This window comes from Salmo salar, chromosome ssa10 (assembly GCF_905237065.1).
Source record: "Salmo salar chromosome ssa10, Ssal_v3.1, whole genome shotgun sequence".
Taxonomy (NCBI): Eukaryota; Metazoa; Chordata; class Actinopteri; order Salmoniformes; family Salmonidae; genus Salmo; species Salmo salar.
The window spans coordinates 111927811-111953112 of record NC_059451.1 but is presented as its reverse complement, the minus strand read 5'-3'; the positions used below and the strand labels follow the sequence as shown (position 1 = coordinate 111953112).

Here is a 25302-nt window from a genome sequence, read left to right as displayed (position 1 = left end):
GGCTCGGGTGGTTGTTGTCCTCGATGATTTTTGTTGGCCTTCCTGTGACATCGGGTGCTGTAGGTGTCATGGAGGGCAGGTAGTTTGCCCCTGGTGATGCGTTGTGCAGATCTCACTACCTTCTGGAGAGCCTTGCGGTTGAGGGCAGGCTGTGATACAGCCCGACAGAATGCTCTCGATTGTGCAGCTGTATAAGTTTCTCAGGGTTTTGGGTGACAAGCCACATTTCTTCAGCCTCCTGAAGTTGAAGAGGTGCTATTGCGCTTTCTTCACCACACTGTCTGTGACCATTTCAGTTTGTCTGTGATGTGTATGCCAAGGAACTTAACTTTCCACCTTCTCAACTACTGTCCCTTCGATGTGGATAGGGGGGGTGCTCCCTCTGCTGTTTCCTGAAGTCCACGATCAGCTCCTTTTGTTTTGGCAGTTTGATAAAGGCATACATAACTTTGGTGGCAACCAGCTGTCACTTTCTGTTACCGTGGTTACCTGGCCTGCCCTATGAGCAGTAGAAACGGATGGCTCAGGGTCGGGTTTCTGTGGTAACTGCCCACTACTGCTATTTTTGTTTTAGTGAGAAGCTTAGTTGGTAACAAGAACCTAAGGGAAGTAAAAAAAAAAAAGTGTTTTATTTTATATTAAGGTGTTTTATTTATTTATTCACAAATGGCCTAGATGGTTTTTCAAGGGACTGCTGAGATAGAGCTTTGTTGGACGGTGTTTACTGTTGTAATAAACAATCCAGATCAAGTTGACCTGTCACTGACCAGTGTCTTTTCAATAACCTTTTACAGTAAAGCATGTTGCTGCTTAATTGAGGCACACTTTGATAATGTTTGCACTCACACTGGTACAATTTCTAATGGTCCAAAGCCAGTTTGCCAGAACAGGTGGATTTACCGGTTGCGGTCTTATTCAGCGGAAATGACATGTCCAGTAAGCTTTGGTCCCTCAGGCTTCAGTAAGCTTTGGTCCCTCAGGCTTCAGTAAGCTTTGGTCCCTCAGGCTTCAGTAAGCTTTGGTCCCTCAGGCTTCAGTAAGCTTTGGTCCCTCAGGCTTCAGTAAGCTTTGGTCCCTCAGGCTTCAGTAAGCTTTGGTCCCTCAGGCTTCAGTAAGCTTTGGTCCCTTAGGCTTCAGTAAGCTTTGGTCCCTCAGGCTTCAGTAAGCTCTGGTCCCTCAGGCTTCAGTAAGCTCTGGTCCCTCAGGCTTCAGTAAGCTCTGGTCCCACAGAATCACACCATCAGCTGAAGCCTATCAAAGCCACCCTCAGAGCTATAGCAGTTCCCCTTATCCTCAGGCGCCTCAGTCAGTAAGTCAGTCTGACTAAGTGTGGCCTCCATGATATGTGGATGAAGTATGGAACGAGAACCACTGTTTGAAGAGTCAAACAACCTGATCCCTCTTCATGTTGACAGCTAGGTTGGTGATAGTGAGGGAGCTTTCAAGGACACCGATGTATTAGATGTTCCGCTTTGTGTTTTGAAATGCAAATGCATTCAACTCATTGATGTTGTTCAAGCATCTCTCTTCAATGCATGTTGTTGAGAAGAAGTCAAGACAAGCTCAGAGCAGAGAGCCCTTATTGTAGTTGGTTCAGAGGGATCTTCTTTAGAAAATCATCACATTCATCGTCATGTTCCTGTTCCTTCACTACTGTTCCACTGTATGATTTAGACCAATCACATCAGACATTTAATTACATTGGGCTCTCTGGCAGTTGTCAGGTTCTTATTAGGCTCTATTGGAAGAAAGGCAACAGAAAAATATTACAGAGCAGGTGCTGGATTTGTGTTTTCATTCAATAAATGAAGAGTGAAACCACACCCACTGCATTCTATTTTCCTACGTGGTTTATTGACAATGTTTCAACCACTCAGGTCTTTTATTAGGTCCGGAAAGACAACATCCCATCTCCAAGCTGGTTGAGACATGGCATCAATGGAGTGGACTATTTCAATTCACACACTCTCTAGCTACGTCTTCTAACGTCTTCTAGTCTCGTGTAGGGTCGTTGAGAGGGGTTGTCATGGTTACCTTTTCATGCGGAGGTGAAAGAGCAGCCCACCCCCACATTAAAATGGGAGCTTTTGATTGGTTGAGCCGCTGGTTACAGACCCCCTCCTGATTCTACAGTGTCACTAGAGAGGGCAGACTAGTCATGCATTATGATTGGCCTGGCCAGCTGTCACTCAAAAACAGCTGCCTATCACGTACACAGAAGCTGGACTGAGGGCATTGAGGGCCCCCCCCAAGCACATTGTGTGTGGTTTGATTTTCCTGTGGTGGGTTTCTCTGGCTATCATCACAGCGGATGTCACAGAGAAATGGAAGGTGAGTTATAGTCTATACTAGAGTCTGTGTTGTAGCCTACGTAATGTGCATCAGCTTCTCTTTACACAGCTTGAGTGGGGTGAGATGGTGAGCTCTATTCTGTTGGGTTATCTTTTGGGCTAGGCTTTAGGCTAGGTTAATGACCTTTTGATAGTGTAGTGTACAGTTGCTACATAGAGTGAAACTACTGTTCGTTTCTATTCATGAACTCAACAGTTTGCTTGTGTGTGGGTGAGCCGAGGGGCTGTTCATATAAACATTAACCTGTGCTGTGTGTTTGTTTACACTTGTGTGTGTGTGTGTGTGTGTGTGTGTGTGTGTGTGTGTGTGTGTGTGTGTGTGTGTGTTGGTCTGTGTTCATATATTGAAGTTATCTGCTAGCTTGTGTATACATAAGGATCCATAGAGCTAGTTTAGAATATCAGTGTCCCTGGCAGATAGACCTGTCCTGTGTCCCCAATGCCACTATATTCCCTATATAATGCAGTGTTTTGGACCAAGGCCTGTAGGGAATAGAGACCTGTTTCTGTTCTTGGTCATTGTTGCTGGGAAACACCAGGCGACTCCATTGCCTTATCAATAAACCTGAATGTGAGTCAGTAGGTAAATGAAGAAGACGCAAAGGGCTCCCTATCTGATATAAGGTTGAGCCATATTAAACATACAGTACGTGTGTGGGTGGGGATCCCAGTGACGGATCTCAATGCAGGGTTATATTCGTTAGGGAACACTCTAGCAAAACGTTTTGCAACAGACAACAAAAACAAGTGTTTATTATTGGCCAGGTAGTCCCTCCCTGTTTCAGTCGGTTTTCTTCCGTTTTGTGCCTAATGAATACAACCACCAGCTCTTGGATAGTCATTTTATCCAGACCATTTCATTTAAATGAAGCCATAACCCTTCATCATCCATGCGAGTGTCTCACCCTCCCCTGGCTGTCATAACAGGTGAGATGATACCCGGCCCACTTCCTGTGTTCCCAAAAGGTCACATAGGTAGTTAAAACACAAAATGGGCCGTGCTGCGGCGGCTGCGGAGCGTCCCTAAAAGCCATCCATACGGGCCGAGACAGATGTGGATGCTTATCGCCTCCGCAACCGCAAACATGTGGGCATTACTAGCCAAACCACAGTGATACAGAGGGGGACATTCTATGAGGAGAATATAGTGAATGGACTCCACACAGAGCTCTAGTAGTTTCTGACTGTGTGTGTGAGTTCTCATTCTGATCAGAACACTTTCTATTATCATTATCAGCAGTCACCCGGGTGTCCTTTCCTTACTGAAGGGCACATACTGTATCTATTGGTCTGCAATGACATTTAGTTTTTTCTCTGCTAGAATCGCTGTATTGATTATCAAGCCAGTTTACATTTTCTGTAGACATGGTACCACCGACGGTGGGTCAGCTGAGCCTTAATGAATTACCAATTTATGCTACCTCATATTTACACTGATGTTACAATGTTCTCAATCTCTTACAACAGTTAAACTAGTACGAGTGAAGCCCTTGTAGTATTGATATTGCAGTGTCACAATGCAACTCATCAGAGCATCCAGGTTCAGGCTTATTTATCACACCATTAATTGAATTTCCTCTGTGCTATTATGATGTTTAAAGGTGCCAGACAGACTTGACTCTGCATCCGGTTCTGCAACACCACATTTTACATAGGCCTATACGTCACACTACAGGTCTCTTCCTCTCCCATAGTGTGGTCTATGTCAGGTCTGTGGGGCTGTGGTTCCTCCATAATGCCCCCCTCTCAGTAGGAGAGGAGACCCACTCCAGAAGGGTGAATAGGCATAGGGGCCCAGCTGCTACTGTGGTAGAGGATGGGCGTGTGTGTCTGGTTGAGAGGAGGGCTGTCTGAGTCCCAGCCGATCGCTCTATAACTGGCGTCTCCCTAAGAAGGAACACCCGGCTTCCTTCTGGAGCAGCATCCAATAGCATCCTGTTATCCCCACTATAACTGTACAAGTATTTCTCCTACAAACAGCCTAATGAGCCGCCGGCCTTAGTGCTGTTTGCACCCCCCCACACTCAGAAACTAGGCCTAATTGAAACCAACGGAAGGGAAATTGAACGTTTAGGTGGCGTTAAACTTGTGAACATTCAATTATGTTTTCTGCCCAGGAGAAGGGATTAAAACTGTTACAGCTACACCATACTACCAGGGATGCAGTTGAGCGGGGTTTGTCCTCCTTTACCACCACATCCTTGTATACTACATTACCCACAATCCCACATTGAGGCCGAACCCTCCAACAGATAACAGCAGCCCTGTCCACCTCGTAATGAGATGATCTGGTTGTAGTGTTATGGGAGTTCTGCATAGGGCTTTAGCTGAGAAGAGGATAGCTGCAACTCAATATGTAGACCCGGAGTGTAGACCCGGAGTGTAGACCCGGAGTGTAGACCCGGAGTGTAGACCCGGAGTGTAGACCCGGAGTGTAGACCAGTGGGTGTCAATAGGAAAGTAGTGGGCATGTGGAAAGGAAAGTAGTGGGCATGTGGAATGGAAAGTAGTGGGCATGTGGAAAGGAAAGTAGTGGGCATGTGGAAAGGAAAGTAGTGGGCGTGTGGAATGTGGGTGAGTCAAGTGCTCTGCTATAGGTTAGACAGTTTTGATTGAGCTGTGTTTTTTTCTTCTTATTTTATCTTCTGTTTCTTACCACATAACTACCGTGAGCTTCCGTATTGCTTGAGTTTGGACTTCTGTTTTTAAGCCAGAGGAGAAGTTAGTCGTATTTCAAGGTTCGTTTTACCCAAATAATTGTACATTTTCAGTTATAAAGTACTGATGATGGGTGTACTCTTGTTTCATGCGTTGTATGCGTGTGCTTACTGTGACTGTCACTCTGATACTAGGCAGCTACTTCCCATGCCTTTGCCAGACAGTCAAGCGGGAACGAAGGGCACTGTGTCCCGGTGTTGTTGCTGTTCATGCCCTACCTTTTGACGAAGTTGTATGTGCATGTATAATGGTGACATCTAGATGGTTACCAGTATTAGTTAGGGTAAGTGTATCCTATATTAATCAAGTGTATGATAGCTACAGATGCGGTCAAATATATTGCCACCGTTGCACGGTTCACGCTTCCTTCTAAATATAAATTGAAAAAGCATTTGGTGTTCACCCGTGTAGGCCTATTTGTTTGATTTACAACTGCGCAGGACCCCATTTTCATTTTTTGTAAGTGCAATTGTGTCATAAATGGCACCGGAGGGGATGGCTGCTGTTTTACGGGCCCCTAACCAACTGTAATATTTTGTTTTTGTTTGTAACTTATTTTGTACATAAGAGAGGGTACCAGCAACATTATGACCGAAAAGAGCTTCTGGATAGCAGAACATTGATTACTCACCTCGAGCTGGACAAAGATTTTTTTTCTTTAATGATTCCGAAGCGAAGGATATGCTGCTTCTCCGAGACAAGGTCCAAATCCCTGTCATTCGCGTGAAGAAAACGATCGGGGTGCCTTGTGAGAATTCGTCGGCGAGTGGGTAACCCGCCTCCCACATCCGTTCTATTGGCCAACGTGCAATCACTGGAGAATAAACTGGATGATCTCCGTTCAAGACTATCCTACCAACGGGACATTAAAAACTGTAATATCTTATGTTTTTCACTGAGTCGTGGCTGAATGACGACACGGATAATATACAGTTGGCTGGGTTTTCCATGCATCGGCAGGACAGAACAGCTACGTCTGGTAAGACGAAGGGTGGGGGTGTGTGTCTTTGTCAATAACAGCTGGCGCGCGATGTCTAATATTAAAGAAGTCTCGAGGTATTGCTCTGCTGACGTAGAGTACCTCATGATAAGCTGTAGACCACACTATCTAGACCATCTATATTTTACGTAGCCATCTATTTACCACCACAAACTGATGCTGGCACCTAAGACCGCACTCAACGAGCTGTATAGGGCCATAAGCAAACAAGAAAATGCTCATCCAGAAGCGGCACTCCTAGTGGCCAGGGACTTTAATGCAGGCAAGCTTAAATCCGTTTTACCTCATTTCTACCAGTAACCAGAGGGGAAAAAACTTTAGACCACCTTTACGCCACACACAGAGACGCATACAAAGCTTACCCTCCATTTGGCAAATCTGACCATAATTCTATCCTCCTGATTCTTGCTTGCAAGCAAAAACTAAAGCCGGAAGTACCAGTGACTCGCTCAATACAGAAGTGGTCTGATGACGTGGATGCTACGCTACAGGACTGTTTTGCTAGCACAGACTGGAATATGTTCCAGGATTCATCCAATAGCATTGAGGAGTATACCACCTCAGTCACCGGCTTCATCAATAACTGCATCGACAACGTCATCCCAACAGTGACAGTACGTACATATCCCAACCAAAAGCCATGGATTACAGGCAACAGTCGCACCAAGCTAAAGGCTAGAGCTGCCGCTTTCAAGGAGCGGGACACCAGTCCGAAAGCGTATAAGAAATCCCTTTATGTTCCGGACGACTGTGTGATCACATTCTCCGTAGCCAGTGTGAGCAAGACCTTTAAACAGGTTAACATTCACAAGGCCGTGAAGCCAGACGGATTACCAGGATGTGCACTCAACCCTCTGCAACTGGATCCTGGACTTCCTGACGGGCTGCCCCCAGGTGGTAAGGCTAGGCAACAACACATCTGTCACGATGATCCTCAACACGGGGGCCCCTTAGGGGTGCGTGCTTAGTTCCCTCCTGTACTCCCTGTTCACCCACGACTGCATGGCCAACCACGACTCCAACACCATCATTAAGTTTGCTGACGACACAACAGTGGTAGGCCTGATCACCAACAACAATGAGACAGCCTATAGGGAGGAGGTCAGAGACCTGGCAGAGACCAACAACCTCTCCCTCAACGTGATCAAGACAAAGGAGCTGATCGTGGATTACAGGAAAAGGAGGGCCGATCACGCCCCTATTAACATCGATGGGGCTGTAGTGGAGCAGGTTAAGAGCTTCAAGTTCCTTGGTGTCCACATCACCAACAAACTATCATGGTCCAAACACACTAAGACCATTGTGAAGAGGACACAACACCTTTTCTGCCTCACGAGACTGAAAAGATTTGACATGGGTCCCCGATCCTCAAAGTTCTACAGCTGGATCATCGAGAGCCTCCTGACTGGTTGCATCCCCACCTGATATGGCAACTGCTCGGCATCTGACCGTAAGGCGCTACAGAGGGTAGTGTGTATGGCCCAGTACATCACTGGGGCCAAGATTCCTGCCATCCAGGACCTATATACTAGGTGGTGTCAGAGGAAGGCCCAAAACTTTTCCAAGACTCCAGCCACCCTAGTCATAGACTGTTCTCTTTGCTACCGCACGGCAAGCGTTACCAGAGCGCCAAGTCTGGGTCCATAAAGCTCCTTAACAGCTTCTACCCCCAAGCCATACGTCTGCTGAACAATTAATCAAATGGCCACCGGGACTATTTACATTGAACTCCCCCGCTCCCCTCCCCTCCTAACCTGTGCCCCCCGCATATTGACTCGATACCGGTACCATCTGTATATAGTCTCGTTATTTTATTTTAAAAATTACTTTAGTTTATTTAGCAAATATTTTCTTAACGCTATTTCTTGAATTGCATTGTTGGTTAAGGGCTTGTAAGTAAGCATTTCACGGTAAGGTCTACACCTGTTGTATTCGGCACGTGACAAATAACTATTTTATTTGACCGCATCTGTAGGAGTAAGCATTGTGACGGCGCAACACACAGATGTTTCTTTAAGTGCCTAATGTTTATGCAGAAACAGGAAAGATGCTAATAATTTTTGTATATAACTGAGCTTTCGGTCAGGCGACCTCCATCAGAGCTGACTAAAAGTCCACTGACAGAAAGCTCCGCTATATTAAAATAAATTTGCCTTTGACTGGAAGTGTGTAGAGACCTTTTCCTGTTTCTCCATTTTGCCTTTTGCCTCCTTCATAAATCAGCTTTGGGTGTGCGGTTGATTCAGCCGATTATCTATACACAAGTATGCATAAACAATGTATAGATAATCGGCTGAATCAACCGCACACCCAAAGCTGAGTGGTTCCCAACCTTTTCCGGTACCACTAACTGAATTTTACTCTGCCTGGAGTTCCCCTGAAGTACCCCCTCGTGTGCATTTAACCAGTAGGCCTAAGGTTTAATGAGTTTTCAAGTACCCCCTGTGGATAGGCCAAGTACCCCCAGGGGTCCTCGTACCCCTTGTTGGGAACCACTGGTTTAGCTGATGTAATGCATTATAAATTATGCCTGTACCATGTTTGACTGATTGTTTTTAGTGTCTCAAAACTAATTTTGAGTGGTCCACAATGTGGTTTGTAAATCTATAATTTGTATCATTGTGGAGTGACACTTAAATACATTTTTCAAACTTTAACCAAGTCAAACCACGTGTCTGATATCCGCTGTTCCGTGTTGCAGGACTTTGGTTGTTCTTGGAGAAACATGTTGCATTAGAATTGTGTATAAAAGCCTTTGAATTCCTGTAATATGGGCTAATGTGGTTGATGCCACTGGGGGTAATCACTGTAGGTCTATTGTTGCTAATGCCATGGTGGTGTGTGTAATACTAACAATGCTGTGTTTGTCTGTATCTCCTCTACAGTAAGTATGTTTCTGAACACCCTGACCCCCAAATTCTACGTGGCTCTGACGGGGACATCCTCCTTGATATCAGGACTCATACTGGTAAGTTAATGATATTATATTCATATTATGACATTTAGCACATTTATCCAAAGCGACTTAGATCAAATGATTCTATTATATTGACAAGATAGTCGAGTGACCGCTCTAACAATGGAAATGCATGTCCTCAAAGATGGAAGGCAGGTGGGAGGAGGCGAGATCAGGTGGGACCATTCTAGCCAATGAGAGGGCAGATGTACGTGTCAACAACAGGCACAACTGCGATATAAAATTGTCAACTTTGCCAAAATGCCACATGTCCACTTTTATTTAAGTGCTTTCATAACAACCTAACAATTACAGAACTTCTATTCAATCAAATATACCGCACGTAGCAATTACATTTTTGTTGGCCAAATTCAACACGCTCTCATTGACCTCCATACAAAAAGTTAACAGATTTTGGGTGGAGTAAACCCTCTTGCTTTGCCCCTTCCTCTCCGCTTACAGTCCAGTGAGCGCATACATTTGACTATATGATGATATATATACCATTTAGCAGAAGATTTGTATACAAAGCAAGATATTTGCAGTACAGGGAGTGCATAGCCTACACTACACTTAAGTATTGTGTGATGCCAGTGGGAATTGATCCCCCAACACTGGTGTTGCTATCACCAGGCTCTTACCCACTGAGCCACACAGCACCACCAAGTTGAGCCGAGTGAGTCTGTTGTACGGTGAGAGTGAACTGTGCTAGAATGATCTTTCTTCCAAAGAAAATGAAAACTAAAACATAAGAACTACGGTAGCTTTAACTAGCGAACCTCATTCCTCTCTGTGGGTTGGCCAGTTTGTTCAGTTGCCTGGTAACGACGATGAGTCTCATAGGGCTCTTAAGCCTTCATTGTGTCCTATGAATAAATACAGTGGAGATGAGATTATATGTGCCTGGACTGTGATGTGTTAAAATACAGTTGGATTCTTGTTATATTAATTACAGTCAGTTGAGACTAAGATGGTTAGGTAATAGAGCATTACTGTATCAACAGGACTATAAGTAATGTAGACAAGGCAATACCAGTTGTGGATGACTTTCCAGATACAAACAGTCAAGGTGTGTGTGTGTGTGTGTGTGTGTGTGTGTGTTGAAATAGAGTTGTGTATTGGGCCCTGTCTTGATTAGGCAATGCTAAAAGAACCATGTTAGAAAGTGTGCACATCTTTGTGCAGATGGTTTTAATTTCATATTTTAAGAGCATTAGGGCTCTTCAGAAATGAGAAACCCTGTGCTAGCCTGTGTTACACTTAAAGTGGCTTGTTACCAAAAATCAAAGACCCTCTAAGTCGAAGACAGTCCTATCAAACCTACCCAAAGGACATTCAACTAAATCGACTCGGCCCTAAAGACCGATTTGGAATAGATCAGTCATACCAATTATACAGTCACATATTGTTTCTCTCTGACCCTACTGAATCCTCCCTGAATCAACTGCCTCGTGTCGGTCTCCTGTCAGATATTTGAGTGGTGGTACTTCAGGAAGTACGGTACTTCCTTCATCGAGCAGGTGTCAGTGAGCCACCTGCGCCCTCTGCTGGGCGGCGTGGACAACAGCTCCCCAACCAACTCCAACACCAGTAATGGAGACGCAGACTCCAACCGACAGAGTGTGTCTGGTAAGACTCAGAGATTTACTATATGGGTAGAGCATTCACTACATATATAGAGCATGTACTAGGTATAGAGCATTTACAAACGAGGTAAAGCCTTCAGTGAGCGTTCACCAGAGTGTTCACTGTTAGTGACCCAGCTCCTCAGTGAAGAACCTGAGACTCTGGTTTACTAAAGCCAGATTGAGTATATTGTTGTCCCCCAAGATGAAATGGGGAGGGGACTGTGGATCTGTCTCCGTTCGTACGTTAGTCCCACGCGATATCTCAGACAGCACTGGGACGATTTTGAGGGAACTTGGGTGAATGATGCGTCTTGCCATAGAGATCTGGCATTTACGTAATGACACTGATTGGCCCGAGGTGGAAACTACAGTAATTAACTTAGATTTGTTAGTCATATCTGATATCCCAAGTGGTGGCGCTGCATCATTTATGGGGGCCGACATGTTTATTGTTGCCTTGTTGGTAGAAGAAAAGACACAGCCCAGCTCATTAACAGATAGAGAATCTGCCTACACATTAGAGCATTAGGCCTACTACAGACAAATAGAGCATTTAGGCCTACTACAGACAAATAGAGCATTTAGGCCTACTACAGACAAATAGAGCATTTAGGCCTACTACAGACAAATAGAGCATTTAGGCCTACTACAGACAAATAGAGCATTTAGGCCTACTACAGACAAATAGAGCATTTAGGCCTACTACAGACAAATAGAGCATTTAGTACCATTGAGTGCTTTATTGTTCGCTCCAACACCAGTGAGAAATCAGTGTGTTTTTGTTTTCGTTGAGTGAAATGGGATTATCTGAGCTGTGTTGAATCAACACGGCATGATTGGTGAAATTGCTTTAGAATTATTTGCTGGTGTAATCCCTGTGTCTGGGGAAAGGAGGGGGATTTTAAGATGGACTGGCTAGTGATGAAGACCTGTGGATTTGGTATGCAGTCTGGTAGTACTAACCTGAAGCTTATGAAGTTGCCTTACTGTAGTGTAATTTAGTGTAGGAATTTCATGATGTACACTTGATCCCTAACTTGCTCAGGAGTACATTTAGGAGTCTACTTTGTCGAATACGCCTACAAACCATCCCGAACAATGTCTTTCTCCTCTTGTACCCTCAGAATGTAAAGTATGGCGAAATCCACTGAATTTATTTCGAGGGGCGGAATATAACCGGTGAGTCACATGATCCCTTCCTCTCCTCCGTCACTCTCCCTTAAAGTACCCCTGTTTCTCTCCACATCTCCTCCGTGTTCTTCACGCTTTTCCATACTCTGTCCTGTTCTTCCCTCCTTCCCTCTCTCTGTTTCTCTGCCCTGCTATGTCCACTCTTGCTCTCTCACCTCGAGAGAGTTGGTAGTAATGGCTGGGTCTGATATGGTGTCAACAGGCTGAGAGAATCTCTGCCTCACCAGGAGCCCATGTTATTAGATCAGTGATGCCTTTTCTCTATTACGTTTCTCTCTCTCCACTTTCATTCTTGATCTCTCTCTCTAGATCTGTCTCTAGATCTGTCTCTAGATCTGTCTCTAGATCTGTCTCTAGATCTGTCTCTAGATCTGTCTCTAGATCTGTCTCTAGATCTCTCTCTCTCTAGATCTCTCTCTAGATCTCTCTCTCTCTAGATCTCTCTCTAGATCTCTCTCTAGATCTCTCTCTAGATCTCTCTCTAGATCTCTCTCTCTCTAGATCTCTCTCTAGATCTCTCTCTCTCTAGATCTCTCTCTCTCTAGATCTGTCTCTAGATCTCTCTCTCTCTAGATCTCTCTCTGTCTAGATCTGTCTCTAGATCTCTCTCTCTCTAGATCTCTCTCTTTCTAGATCTCTCTAGATCTCTCTCTCTTTCTAGATCTCTCTCTCTTTCTAGATCTCTCTCTCTCTCTCTCTAGATCTCTCTCTCTCTAGATCTCTCTCTCTCTTTCTAGATCTCTCTCTTTCTAGATCTCTCTTTCTCTCTAGATCTCTCTCTCTCTCTCTCTCTCTCTCTCTAGATCTCTCTCTTTCTAGATCTCTCTCTCTCTCTAGATCTCTCACTCCCCCCAGACTTTTAGTAGAACCATGAACATTATTTGAACCGTGTGTGTGTGTCTACCAGGTATACGTGGGTGACGGGCCGAGAGCCACTCACATATTACGATATGAATCTTTCGGCACAAGACCACCAGACCTTTTTCACATGTGACTCGGACCACCTCCGGCCAGCTGACGCCAGTAAGGAACACGCACACATCACCCAGACACACTCGCATCACCCAGACACACACACATCACCCAGAGACACTCGCATCACCCAGACACACACACATCACCCAGAGACACTCGCATCACCCAGACACACACATCACCCAGAGACACTCGCATCACACACATCACCCAGACACACACACATCACCCAGACACACACATCACCCAGACACACACATCACCCAGACACACACACATCACCCAGACACACACGCATCACCCAGACACACACGCATCACCCAGACACACACGCATCACCCAGACACACTCGCATCACCCAGACACACTCGCATCACCCAGACACATCACCCAGAGACACTCGCATCACCCAGAGACACTCGCATCATGCATCACCCAGAGACACTCGCATCACCCAGAGACACTCGCATCACGCATCACCCAGAGACACTCGCATCACCCAGAGACACTCGCATCACCCAGACACACTCGCATCACCAAGACACACTCGCATCACCAAGACACACTCGCATCACCCAGACACACACATCACCCAGACACACACATCACCCAGACACACACATCACCCAGACACACACATCACCCAGACACACACATCACCCAGACACACTCGCATCACCCAGACACACACGCATCACCCAGACACACGCATCACCCAGACACACGCATCACCCAGAGACACGCATCACCCAGACACACACATCACCCAGACACACTCGCATCACCCAGACATCACCCAGAGACACTCGCATCACCCAGACACTCGCATCACCCAGACACACGCATCACCCAGACACACGCATCACCCAGACACTCGCATCACCCAGACACACTCGCATCACCCAGACACACTCGCATCACCCAGACACACTCGCATCACCCAGACACACTCGCATCACCCAGACACACTCGCATCACCCAGACACACTCGCCACACTCGCATCACCCAGACACACTCGCATCACCCAGACACACTCGCATCACCCAGACACACTCGCATCACCCAGACACACTCGCATCACACACATCACCCAGACACACTCGCATCACACACATCACCCAGAGACACTCGCATCACACACATCACCCAGAGACACTCACACATACACACACAGCACCTAGAGACACACACACACACACACACACACACACACACACACACACACACACACACACACATCACCCAGAGACACACACATCACCCAGAGACAGACACACACACACACACACACACACACACACACACACACACACACACACACACATCACCCAGAGACACACACATCACCCAGAGACACTCGCATCACACACACATCACCCAGAGACACACACACACACACACACAGCACCCAGAGACACACACACACCCAGCACCCAGAGAGAGACACAGCACACCCTGTCACTCACCCCATCTCCAGGGAGGTGTGATTCATGTTCACAGGTAGTATCATACCTCTCTGACGTCAATAACACTTACTAATGTGTGTGTGTTTTTAGTAATGCAGAAAGCGTGGAGAGAGAGAAACCCACAGGCACGAATCTCTGCTGCACACCAATCCCTGGAGCTAGAGGAGTAAGTAGTTACCTCTTTCACCTACAGAGATGCTGTGTAACATGGTTGGACTCTTCAATGAGGTCTCTTCAACTCTTCCTCAGTTGAGGTTGTATCAACTCCACCTGTATACTGTTGTGTATATACAGCCTGACTATAAAGTGTGAGATACACACAACATTTTCACATCGTCTTTCAGGATACTTGTTTTTAGGGGTCAACAGCATGACAATTCTCCTTTGTGCTTAGTGTGTGGTCTTCCCATGTGTCTTCCTCCAGCTACACTACATGACCAAAAGTATGTGGACACATGCTTGTCAAACATCTCATTCCAAAATCACGGGCGTTAGTATGGAGTTGGTCCCCCTTTTGCTGCCATAACAGCCTCCACTCTTCTCAGAAGGCTTTCCACTAGATGTTGGAACATTGCTGCGGGGACTTGCTTTCATTCAGCCACAAGGGCATTAGTGAGGTCGGGCACTGATGTTTGGCGATTAGGCCTGACTCGCAGACGGCGTTCCAATTCATCCCAAAGGGATTCGATGGGGTTGAGGTCAGGGCTCTGTGCAGGCCAGTCAAGTTGTTCCACACCGATCTCGACAAACCATTTCTGCATGGGCCTCAGTTTGTGCACGGGGGTATTGTCATGCTGAAACAGGAAATGGCCCTTCCCCAAACTGTTGCCACACAGTTGGAAGCAGAGACTGCACTAGAATGTCATTGTATACTGTAGCGTTAAGATTTCCCTTCACTGGAACTAAGGGGCCCGAACCATGAAAAACAGCTCCAGACCATTATTCCTCCACCAAACTTTAAAGTTGGCAGTTGGGCAGGCTCCTGGCATCCGCCAAACCCAGATTCGTCCTTCGGACTGCCAGAGGGTGAAGCGTGATTCATCACTCCAGAGAACACGTTTCCACTGCTCCAGAGTCCAATGGCGGCAAGCTTTACACCACTCCAGCCATCACTTTGGGGCGGCAGGTAGCCTAGTGCTTAGCGTGTTGGGCCAGTAACTGAAAGGTTGCTAGATGGAATCCCCGAGCTGACAAGTTAAAAATCTGTCGTTCTGCCCCTGAACAAGGCAGTTCTAGGCCGTAATTGTAAATAAGAATTTGTTCTTAACGGACATGCCTAGTTAAATAAAGGTAAAAAAAAATGTAAATGTTAAAAAAAAAAAGAACTTGGCATTCAACAAGCTTACCACTTTACAACTGAGCCGTTGTTGCTCCTAGACGTTTCCACTTCACAATAACAGCACTTACAGTTTACCGGAGCAGCTGACTTGACGAACTGACTTGTTGGAAAGGTGGCATCCTGTCCAACAACATATGGAGATTGCATGGCTGTGTGCTCTATTTTATACATCCGAATCCACTCATTTGAAGGGGTGTCCACATACTTTTGTATATATACTGTATGTTGTCTTCCTCTCCTGTGTCGTCTTCCCCAAAAATAATTTTCACTCTTTTCCAACTTATCTTCTCTCTGTCTTGTCCTGTCAGCTGTGCAACAGCGTCCATCCTGCTGGCAGAGGAGGAGGCCACCACCATCGTGGAGGCAGAGAAGCTCTTCAAACAGGCCCTGAAGGCAGGAGAGGGCTGCTACAGACGCAGCCAACAGCTTCAACACCATGGGGCACAGTACGAGGCACAGCACAGTGAGTAGAGTACAAACAAACACAGTCAAACACACACACAGCCAAACATCCAGTCAAACATACACACAGTTGAACCTACACACACAGTTGAACCTACACACACAGCCAAACATACAGTTGAACCTACACACACACACACACACATACACACACACACACACACACACACACACACACACACACACACACACACACACACACACACACACACACACACACACACACACACACACACACACACACACACACAGTCAAACGTACACACAGGTTAACCTACACACACAGCCAAACATACAGTTGAACACACACACACACACACACACACACACAGTCAAACGTACACACAGGTTAACCTACACACACAGCCAAACATACAATTTAACACACACACACACACACACACACACACACACACACACACACACACACACACACACACACACACACACAGAGTCAAACTTACACACAGTTGAACCTACACACACACACACACACACACACACACACACACACACACACACACACACACACACACACACACACACACACACGACAGTCAAACCTACACACACACACACACACACACACACACACACACACACACACACACACACAGACAGTCAAACATACACACAGTTGAACCTACACACACAGTTGAAAGATTACGCATGCACCTGGTTGGAAACACAGACACACACTCTCAAACACTTACATATACGCTAATAAATCTATTATTGTGTGTGTCCATGTGTGTTATACCAGCTGAAATAACTTTGCTGCGGTGTTTCTCTCAGGAAGGGACACCAATGTTCTGGTTTACATTAAGAGGAGACTTGCTATGTGCTCTAGAAAGCTGGGCCGAACCAGAGAAGCTGTCAAAATGTTGAGAGACGTAAGTACAGTATACACCAAGCCGCCAGGAGGTTACGGACCAATCCCCAATCCTACTGTAGTTCCCACTGAAGTTGACTTGTCTGTTAGATCAGCATTGATGTCAGGGGGAACTAGGGGGGGACTGTGTGAAAATGTGACTTTAGTAAAAGTTAGGATTTGCCCCATTTTTACATGCCAATGTTTTCAATCACTATACATTTGTATGATAAATGTAACAAAAACATGTAACGAAACAACAGTGGCGGCAGGTAGCCTAGCAGTTAAGAGCATTGGGCCAGTAACCGAAAGGTCGCTGGTTTGAATCCCCGAGCCGACTTTGTAAAAAATCTGTCTGTGCCCTTGAGCAAGGCACCTTCATTTCTCCCATATGTCGCTCTGGTTAAGAGTGTCTGCTAAATGACTCCACTGGAAATGTACAGTACGTTCTGCAGCCTCAGAACATAGAGGTCTGGGGAAATGGTTGGAGGTAGTCTGGTCCCAGATCTGCTGCTGTCGCGTCGTCTCTTATTGCCATGACAATTTTACAAGACAGAGAGAATAGGTCTGGCACCAGACTAGGTTTGAGGCTGTGTGGGACTGGGCGGGGTTACTAAAGTCTGACTGTTGTTTCACTGCCTGTCTGGTATTACATGTAACAACAGTTGTATGTTTTCCAGTTAATGAAGGAGTTCCCTCTCCTCAGTATGTTCAATATCCATGAGAACCTGCTGGAGTCGCTGCTAGAGCTGCAGAACTACGCAGACGTACAGGCCGTACTAGCCAAGTACGACGGTAAGACACACACACCTCTAAGAGTGAAAAAGAGTTAAACGTTAACTGTTGCTCATTGGTCTATGACCAGACATTCAAGAGACACCTAGGAAGTACTAACAATGTCACTGTGATTTTATTTCTGGAGATGAGACATAACCAGCCATAGGGGAAGTTTGAATGACAGACATTACATAACAAAAGTCATAAAATACAAATCATTAGATAATAGAAGTCTACATTCAACCATTACCATATGACTTAAAGTAAAGTGAGACTGTATTCTAGTGAAATCCTGTAAACCCTCCAATACCTTCAGTAAAAACCCTTAGGGGCCCTATTCCTTCCCTGTCTAGTGTAAATGTCTTCTAGTTTAGTGGAGGAAAAAGAACACTGTTGATATGTGCTTTGTCTCTCCACAGATATTAGTTTACCCAAATCAGCAACAATATGCTACACAGCAGCCTTGCTCAAAGCCAGGGCGGTATCGGACAAGTGAGTATCCTTTTACTACTGTTACAATGGCACCAAGTGATTCACATACCTGAAGTAGTATTTAAAAGTTAGCCTGGGGCTATTTGTGTGACAGAGAGAATGATATTGAGTGATTCCGTTTTGAAATGGGTTAGGGCATTTTAAAACACCTAGAGGACATCTAGTTCTGTGTATAAGACTGAGAGGATTCCATTTATCTTAGCATAGTAGCCCCTATGACTGCAGGTACACACACACACACACACACACACACACACACACACTACACTTTCACATACACTCAATGACCCACATTCTTACACACACACACTGGTGTCCTGTGTTCCCCATGCAGGTTCTCTCCAGAGGCAGCGTCGAGGCGAGGGTTGAGTACAGCAGAGATGAATGCTGTAGAAGCCATACACAGAGCTGTGGAGTTCAACCCACACGTCCCCAAAGTAAGACACAACAATGGAGCTACATACTGAACACTGCTAGTAGCATTACTACAGTGGTTGCTCCACTAAAAGTTTTGTGATTATGCTGCGGGACTTAGAGGTAATGTGTGGTTTAGTACGGTACCCTGCGTCACCACTTCATTTCTCCAGACCACCACAAGGGGGAGTTAGAGCACTGATTATACTTTTGGGTCCTACTGTGTCTCTGACAATGAATGGGCGACATAAACCTAAATAGAAACTGATAATTGTGCAGGACTTCAGTATTACTTACTAAAACTGTTGTTACACTAAGGTTGTTATTATTTTATTTTGTTAGGATTATTTAGCTCTTACTGTAATAGTGTAGGCCACTCCTGAGCGGTCATGTTGTACAGCGCCTGAGTGGTGCAACGGTCTAAGACACCACTACAGATGCTGGTTCAATGCCCGTGGCCTCGACTGGGAGACCCATGAGGTTTCTCTCCCTCTAAAAACAGAAATAAATCATTTTAAAAAACAAATTGGCTTTATTTACAAATTAGTAGCAATGTCTCACACCATGTTCAAGAATGGATTTTTTCTTGCTCATTTTACGTTATTTGAAAACGCAATCATCTCCAAAATATAGATATTTTTAAACAAAGCGATTATTATTAATGTAGAATGATATAAAAGCCCGTTAGATATTCTCACAGATATATTATTAACCCTGTTATTAGCAGGACAATATATATTGGTCATATTGTTCATGGCTCCTGAGTGGCGCACAATGGGATTGCCTTGCAGTTCTCCAGCTGAATCCACTGAAAGTGTGCAAGGTTTAAGGCACGAGGGCAGGGGGCACGGGATGGGCCGCAGAGCCGTGCACAGAAGAGCGACCTAGCCCATGGGGAAGAGGAGGGAGGGGGGTGAACCCCCACCCTGCCACACTGGGTAGCACAGAGCAACACTTTAAGGGGCATTGCACTAATACTGGCGCTGACTAGGGAAATGTTCTCGCTGTTCTTAGTGCCAGTCTGCACGTTCAAACTAAAACAATGTAACTAATAATGGCATCTTTATGCTTTTGTTAATAAAATAATGATAAAAATACTCTTTCAAAATGCCGATGTTTGTTTATTTAGTTATGGATCCATAACGAATTACTATGGGAATAAATATCACTGAATTACAGAAATATTGGAACAAAGTTGTCTAATGAATGTAAACAACTTGTTGCTTACTGGAAAATACTCCTTCAAACACACACAGTCACGTTGTACAGCACCATTATGGCTATTAGCAGGTAGCTGGACAATAGACTTGCCTAGAAGGAGGGTAGGGGGAGAATTCTATCAATCAAATGTATTTCTTATTTAGGTTGGCTGTATCACAACTGGTCGTGATTGGTTGCAATTTCAGTTGTTTAAAGGCACAGTCAACTTAGTGTATGTAAACTTCTGACCCACTGGAATTGTGATACAGTGAATTATAAGAGAAATAATCTGTCTGTAAACAATTGTTGGAAAAATGACTTGTCATGCACAAAGTAGATGTCCTAACCGAATTGCCAGAACTATAGTTTGTTAACAAGAAATTTGTGGAGTGGTTGAAAAACGAGTTTTAATGACTCCAAGTGTATGTAAACTTCCGACTTCAACTGTACTACTACTGTAGCACCACGACGACGACTCCTACTGTAGAACCCTTTACTACTACTACTACTGTAGCACTACTACGACAGCGACTCCTACGGTAGAACCCGTTACTACTACTACTGTAGCACTACTACGACAGTGACTCCTACGGTAGAACCCGTTACTACTACTGCTACTACTACTACTACTACTACTGTAGCACTACTATGACAGTGACTCCTACGGTAGAACCCGTTACTACTACTGCTACTACTACTACTACTACTACTACTGTAGCACTACTACGACAACGACTACTACTGTAGAACCTGTTACTACTACTACTACGAGTACTACTACTACTACTATAGTAGAACCCGTTACAACTACTACTATAGTAGAACCCGTTACTACCACTACTACAGAACCCATAACTACTACTACTTCCATAGCACCACTATTACTGTAGCACCACAAACTACAAAGTACTACTATTACTGTAGCTACTACTACTACTACTACTACTGTAGCACCACTGCTACATCTACTGTAAAACCACTAACTAATACTACTACTGTAGCACTCCTACTATTACTACAACTACTACAAATACTACTACTGTAGTGCTACTACTACTGTAGCACTACCAATACTACTGTAGCACCACTAATTATTACTACAACTACTACTACTGTAGCACTACTACTACTACTACTACTACTACTACTACTACTACTACTGTAGCACTACTACTACTACTATTGTAGCACAACTTACTATTACTACCACTACTACCACTTACTAAACTCAGATATAAGATAAACCACCCACCTGACAGGTGTGGCAGCATATCAAGAAGCTGATTAAACAGCACCTTGTGCTGGGCACAATAAAAGGCCATTCTAAAATGTACAGTTTTGTCGTACGACACAATGCCACAGATGTCTCAAATTTTGAGGGAGTGTGCAATTGGCATGATGACTGCAGGAATGTCCACCAGAGCTGTTACCAGACAATTGAATGTTAATGTCTCTACCATAAGCCGATACGGCTTTTTAGAGAATTTGGCAGAGCGTCCAACCAGCCTCACAACCGCAGACCATGTAAACTCAGCAAAAAAAAGAAACGTCCTCTCACTGTCAACTGTGTTTATTTTCATCAAACTTAACGTGTAAATATTTGTATGAACATAACAAGATTCAACAACTGAGACATAAACTGAACAAGTTCCACAGACATGTGACTAACAGAAATGGAATAATGTGTCCCTGAACAAAAGGGGGGGGGTGGGGGGGGGTCTAAATCAAAAGTAACAGTCAGTATCTGGTGTGGCCACCAGCTGCATTAAGTACTGTAGTGCATCTCCTCCTCATGGACTGCACCAGATTTGCCAGTTCTTGCTGTGAGTTGTTACCCCACACCTCCACCAAGGCACCTGCATGTTCCCGGACATTTCTGGGGGGAATGGCCCTAGCCCTAGCCCTCACCCTCCAATCCAACAGGTCCCAGACGTGCTCAATGGGATTGAGATCTGGGCTCTTCGCTGGCCATGGCAGAACACTGACATTCCCGTCTTGCAGGGAATCACGCACAGAACGGGCAGTATGGCTGGTGGCATTGTCATGCTGGAGGGTCATGTCAGGATGAGCCTGCAGGAAGGGTACCACATGAGGGAGGAGGATGTCTTCCCTGTAACGCACAGCGTTGAGATTGCCTGCAATGACAACAAGCTCAGTCCGATGATGCTGTGACACAACGCCCCAGACCATGACGGACCCTCCACCGGCAAATCGATCCCGCTCCAGAGTACAGGCCTCGGTGTAACGCTCATTCCTTCGACGATAAACGCGAATCCGACTATCACCCCTGGTGAGACAAAACCGCAACTCGTCAGTGAAGAGCACTTTTTGCCAGTCCTGTCGTTGTTGTCTGGTGAGGACTTGCCTTACAACAGGCCTACAAGCCCTCAGTCCAGCCTCTCTCAGCCTATTGCAGACAGTCTGAGCACTGATGGAGGGATTGTGCGTTCCTGGTGTAACTCGGGCAGTTGTTGTTGCCATCCTGTACCTGTCCCGCAGGTGTGATGTACCGATCCTGTGCGGGTGTTGTGGTGGTCTGCCACTGTGAGGACGATCATCTGTCCATCCTGTCTCCCTGTAGCGCTGTCTTAGACATCTCACAGTACAGACATTGCAATTTATTGCCCTGGTCACATCTGCCGTCCTCATGCCTCCTTGCAGCATGCCTAAGACATGTTCACGCAGATGAGCAGGGATTTTGGGCATCTTTCTTTTGGTGTTGTTCTGAGTCAGTAGAAAGGCCTCTTTAGTGTCCTAAGTTTTCATAACTGTGACCTTAATTGCCTACTGTCTGTAAGCTGTTAGTGTCTTAATGACCGTTCCACAGGTGCATGTTCATACATTTTTTATGGCTCATTGAACAAGCATGGGAAACTGTATTTAAACCCTTTAGTGTTTTTAATTTTTTTGTATTTTTATCTTTGAAAGACAGGGTCCTGAAAAAGAGACATTTATTTTTTTGCTGAGTTTACTCGTACTACTACTGTAGCACCACTAACAACTACTACTACAGCCAGTGGTGGAAAAAGTACCCAATTGTCATACTTCAGTAAAAGTAAAGATGCCTTAATAGAAAATGACTCAAGTAAAAGTGAGTCTCCCAGGAAAACCACTAACTACTACTACTGTTGCACTCCTACTGTTACTACTACTACAAATTAGAGGTCGACCGATTTAATTAGGCCGATTTCAAATTTTCATAATCAGTTATCTGCATTTTTGGACGCCGATTATGGCCGATTACATTGCACTCCACGAGGAGACTGCGTGGCAGGCTGACCACCTGTTATGCGAGTGCAGCAAGGAGCCAAGGTAAGTTGCTAGATAGCGTTAAACTTATATTATAAAAAACTATCTTAACATAATCACTAGTCAACTACACATGGTTGATGATATTACTAGTTTATCTAGCTTGTCCTGCGTTGCATATAATCAATGTGTTGCCTGTTAATTTATCATCGAGTCACAGCCTACTTAGCCAAACGGGTGATGGTTTAACAAGCGCATTCGCGAAAAAAGCACTGTCGTTGCACCAATGTGTACCTAACCATAAACATCAATTCCTTTCTTAAAATCAATACACAAGTAAAAAAATGTAAACCTGCATATTTAGTTGAGATTGCCTGCCTAATTAATTTATTTTAATTAGGGAAATTCTGTCACTTCTCTTGCGTTCTGTGCAAGCAGAGTCAGGGTATATGCAGCAGTTTGGGACGCCTGGCTCGTTGCGAACTGTGTGAAGACCATTTCTTCCTAACAAAGACCGTAATTAATTTGCCAGAATTTTACATAATTATGACCATAACATTGAAGGTTGTGCAATGTAACAGCAATATTTAGACTTAGCGTTGCTGCCCATTCAATAAAATACGGAACGGTTCCGTATTTCACTGAAAGAATAAACGTTTTGTTTTCAAAATTATAGTTTCCGGATTTTACCATATTAATGACCTAAGGCTCGTATTTCTGTGTGTTATTATATTATAATTAAGTCTATGATTTGATAGAGCAGTCTGACTGAGTGGTGGTTGGCAGCAGCAGGCTCGTAAGCATTCATTCAAACAGCACTTTCCTGCGTTTGCCAGCAGCTCTTCGCTGTGCTTCAAGCATTGCGCTGTTTATGACTTCAAGCCTATCAACTCCCGAGATTAAGCTGGCAATACTATAGTGCCTATAAGAACATCCAATAGTCAAATGTATATGAAATACAAATGGTATAGAGATAAATAGTCCTATAATTCCTATAATAACTACAACCTAAAACTTCTTACATTTACATTTACGTCATTTAGCAGACGCTCTTATCCAGAGCGACTTACAAATTGGTGCATTCACCTTTATGATATCCAGTGGAACAACCACTTTACAATACTACATACATATTTTTTTTTTGGGGGGGGGGGGGTTAGAAGGATTACTTTATGCTATCCCAGGTATTCCTTAAAGAGGTGGGGTTTCAGGTGTCTACGGAAGGTGGTGATTGCCAGAGCAGCGAACAGTTTTGACTGGGCTGAGCGGGAACTGTGCTTCCGCAGAGGTAGGGAGGCGAGCAGGCCAGAGGTGGATGAACGCAGTGCCCTTCTTTGGGTGTTGGGACTGATCAGAGCCTGAAGGTACGGAGGTGCCGTTCCCCTCACAGCTCCGTAGGCAAGCACCATGGTCTTGTAGCAGATGCAAGCTTCAACTGGAAGCCAGTGGAGTGTGCGGAGGAGCAGGGTGACGTGAGAGAACTTGGGAAGGTTGAACACCAGACAGGCTGTGGCGTTCTGGATGAGTTGTAGGGGTTTGATGGCACATGCAGGGAGCCCCGCCAACAGCGAGTTGCAGTAATCCAGACGGGAGATGACAAGTGCCTGGATTAGGACCTGCGCCGCTTCCTGTGTGAGGCAGGGTCGTACTCTGCGAATGTTGTAGAGCATGAACCTACAGGATCGGGTCACCGCCTTGGTGTTAGCGGAGAACGACAGGGTGTTGTCCAGGGTCACGCCAAGGCTCTTAGCACTCTGGGAGGAGGACACAATGGAGTTGTCAACCGTGATGGCGAGATCATGGAACGGGCAGTCCTTCCCCGGGAGGAAGAGCAGCTCCGTCTTGCTGAGGTTCAGCTTGAGGTGGTGATCCGTCATCCACACTGATATGTCTGCCAGACATGCAGAGATGCGATTCGCCACCTGGTTATCAGAAGGGGGAAAGGAGAAGATTAATTGTGTGTCGTCTGCATAGCAATGATAGGACAGACCATGTGAGGATATGACCGAGCCAAGTGACTTGGTGTATAGCGAGAATAGGAGAGGGCCTAGAACTGAGCCCTGGGGGACACCAGTGGTGAGAGCACGTGGTGCGGAGACAGATTCTCGCCACGCCACCTGGTAGGAGCAATCTGTCAGGTAGGACGCAATCCAAGAGTGAGCCGCGCCGGAGATGCCCAACTCGGAGAGGGTGGAGAGGAGGATCTGATGGT

At 45.3% G+C, this 25302-nt stretch overlaps 1 protein-coding gene across 9 annotated transcripts in view; it reads left to right on the top strand.

Moving 5' to 3' along the window:
* Positions 1 to 25302, top strand: part of LOC106561549 (suppressor of tumorigenicity 7 protein homolog) — a 70624-nt gene that overhangs the window by 34804 nt on the left and 10518 nt on the right. For 4 of the 9 annotated variants that reach the window (XM_014125636.2, XM_014125635.2, XM_014125638.2 and 1 more), the window contains 10 exons: positions 8955 to 9037; positions 10495 to 10654; positions 11778 to 11832; positions 12752 to 12867; positions 14377 to 14452; positions 15934 to 16088; positions 16883 to 16980; positions 17639 to 17753; positions 18155 to 18227; positions 18562 to 18664. In XM_014125636.2, coding sequence (XP_013981111.1) covers positions 8960 to 9037; positions 10495 to 10654; positions 11778 to 11832; positions 12752 to 12867; positions 14377 to 14452; positions 15934 to 16088; positions 16883 to 16980; positions 17639 to 17753; positions 18155 to 18227; positions 18562 to 18664 — 1029 coding nt within the window. In that variant the 5' untranslated portion in view covers positions 8955 to 8959. Of the gene's footprint in view, positions 1 to 2193; positions 2332 to 4662; positions 5090 to 5141; positions 5353 to 8954; positions 9038 to 10494; positions 10655 to 11777; positions 11833 to 12751; positions 12868 to 14376; positions 14453 to 15933; positions 16089 to 16882; positions 16981 to 17638; positions 17754 to 18154; positions 18228 to 18561; positions 18665 to 25302 lie in introns of those variants that run through there. The other 5 variants (XM_045688441.1, XM_014125633.2, XM_014125634.2 and 2 more) reach the window with 5 other exon arrangements.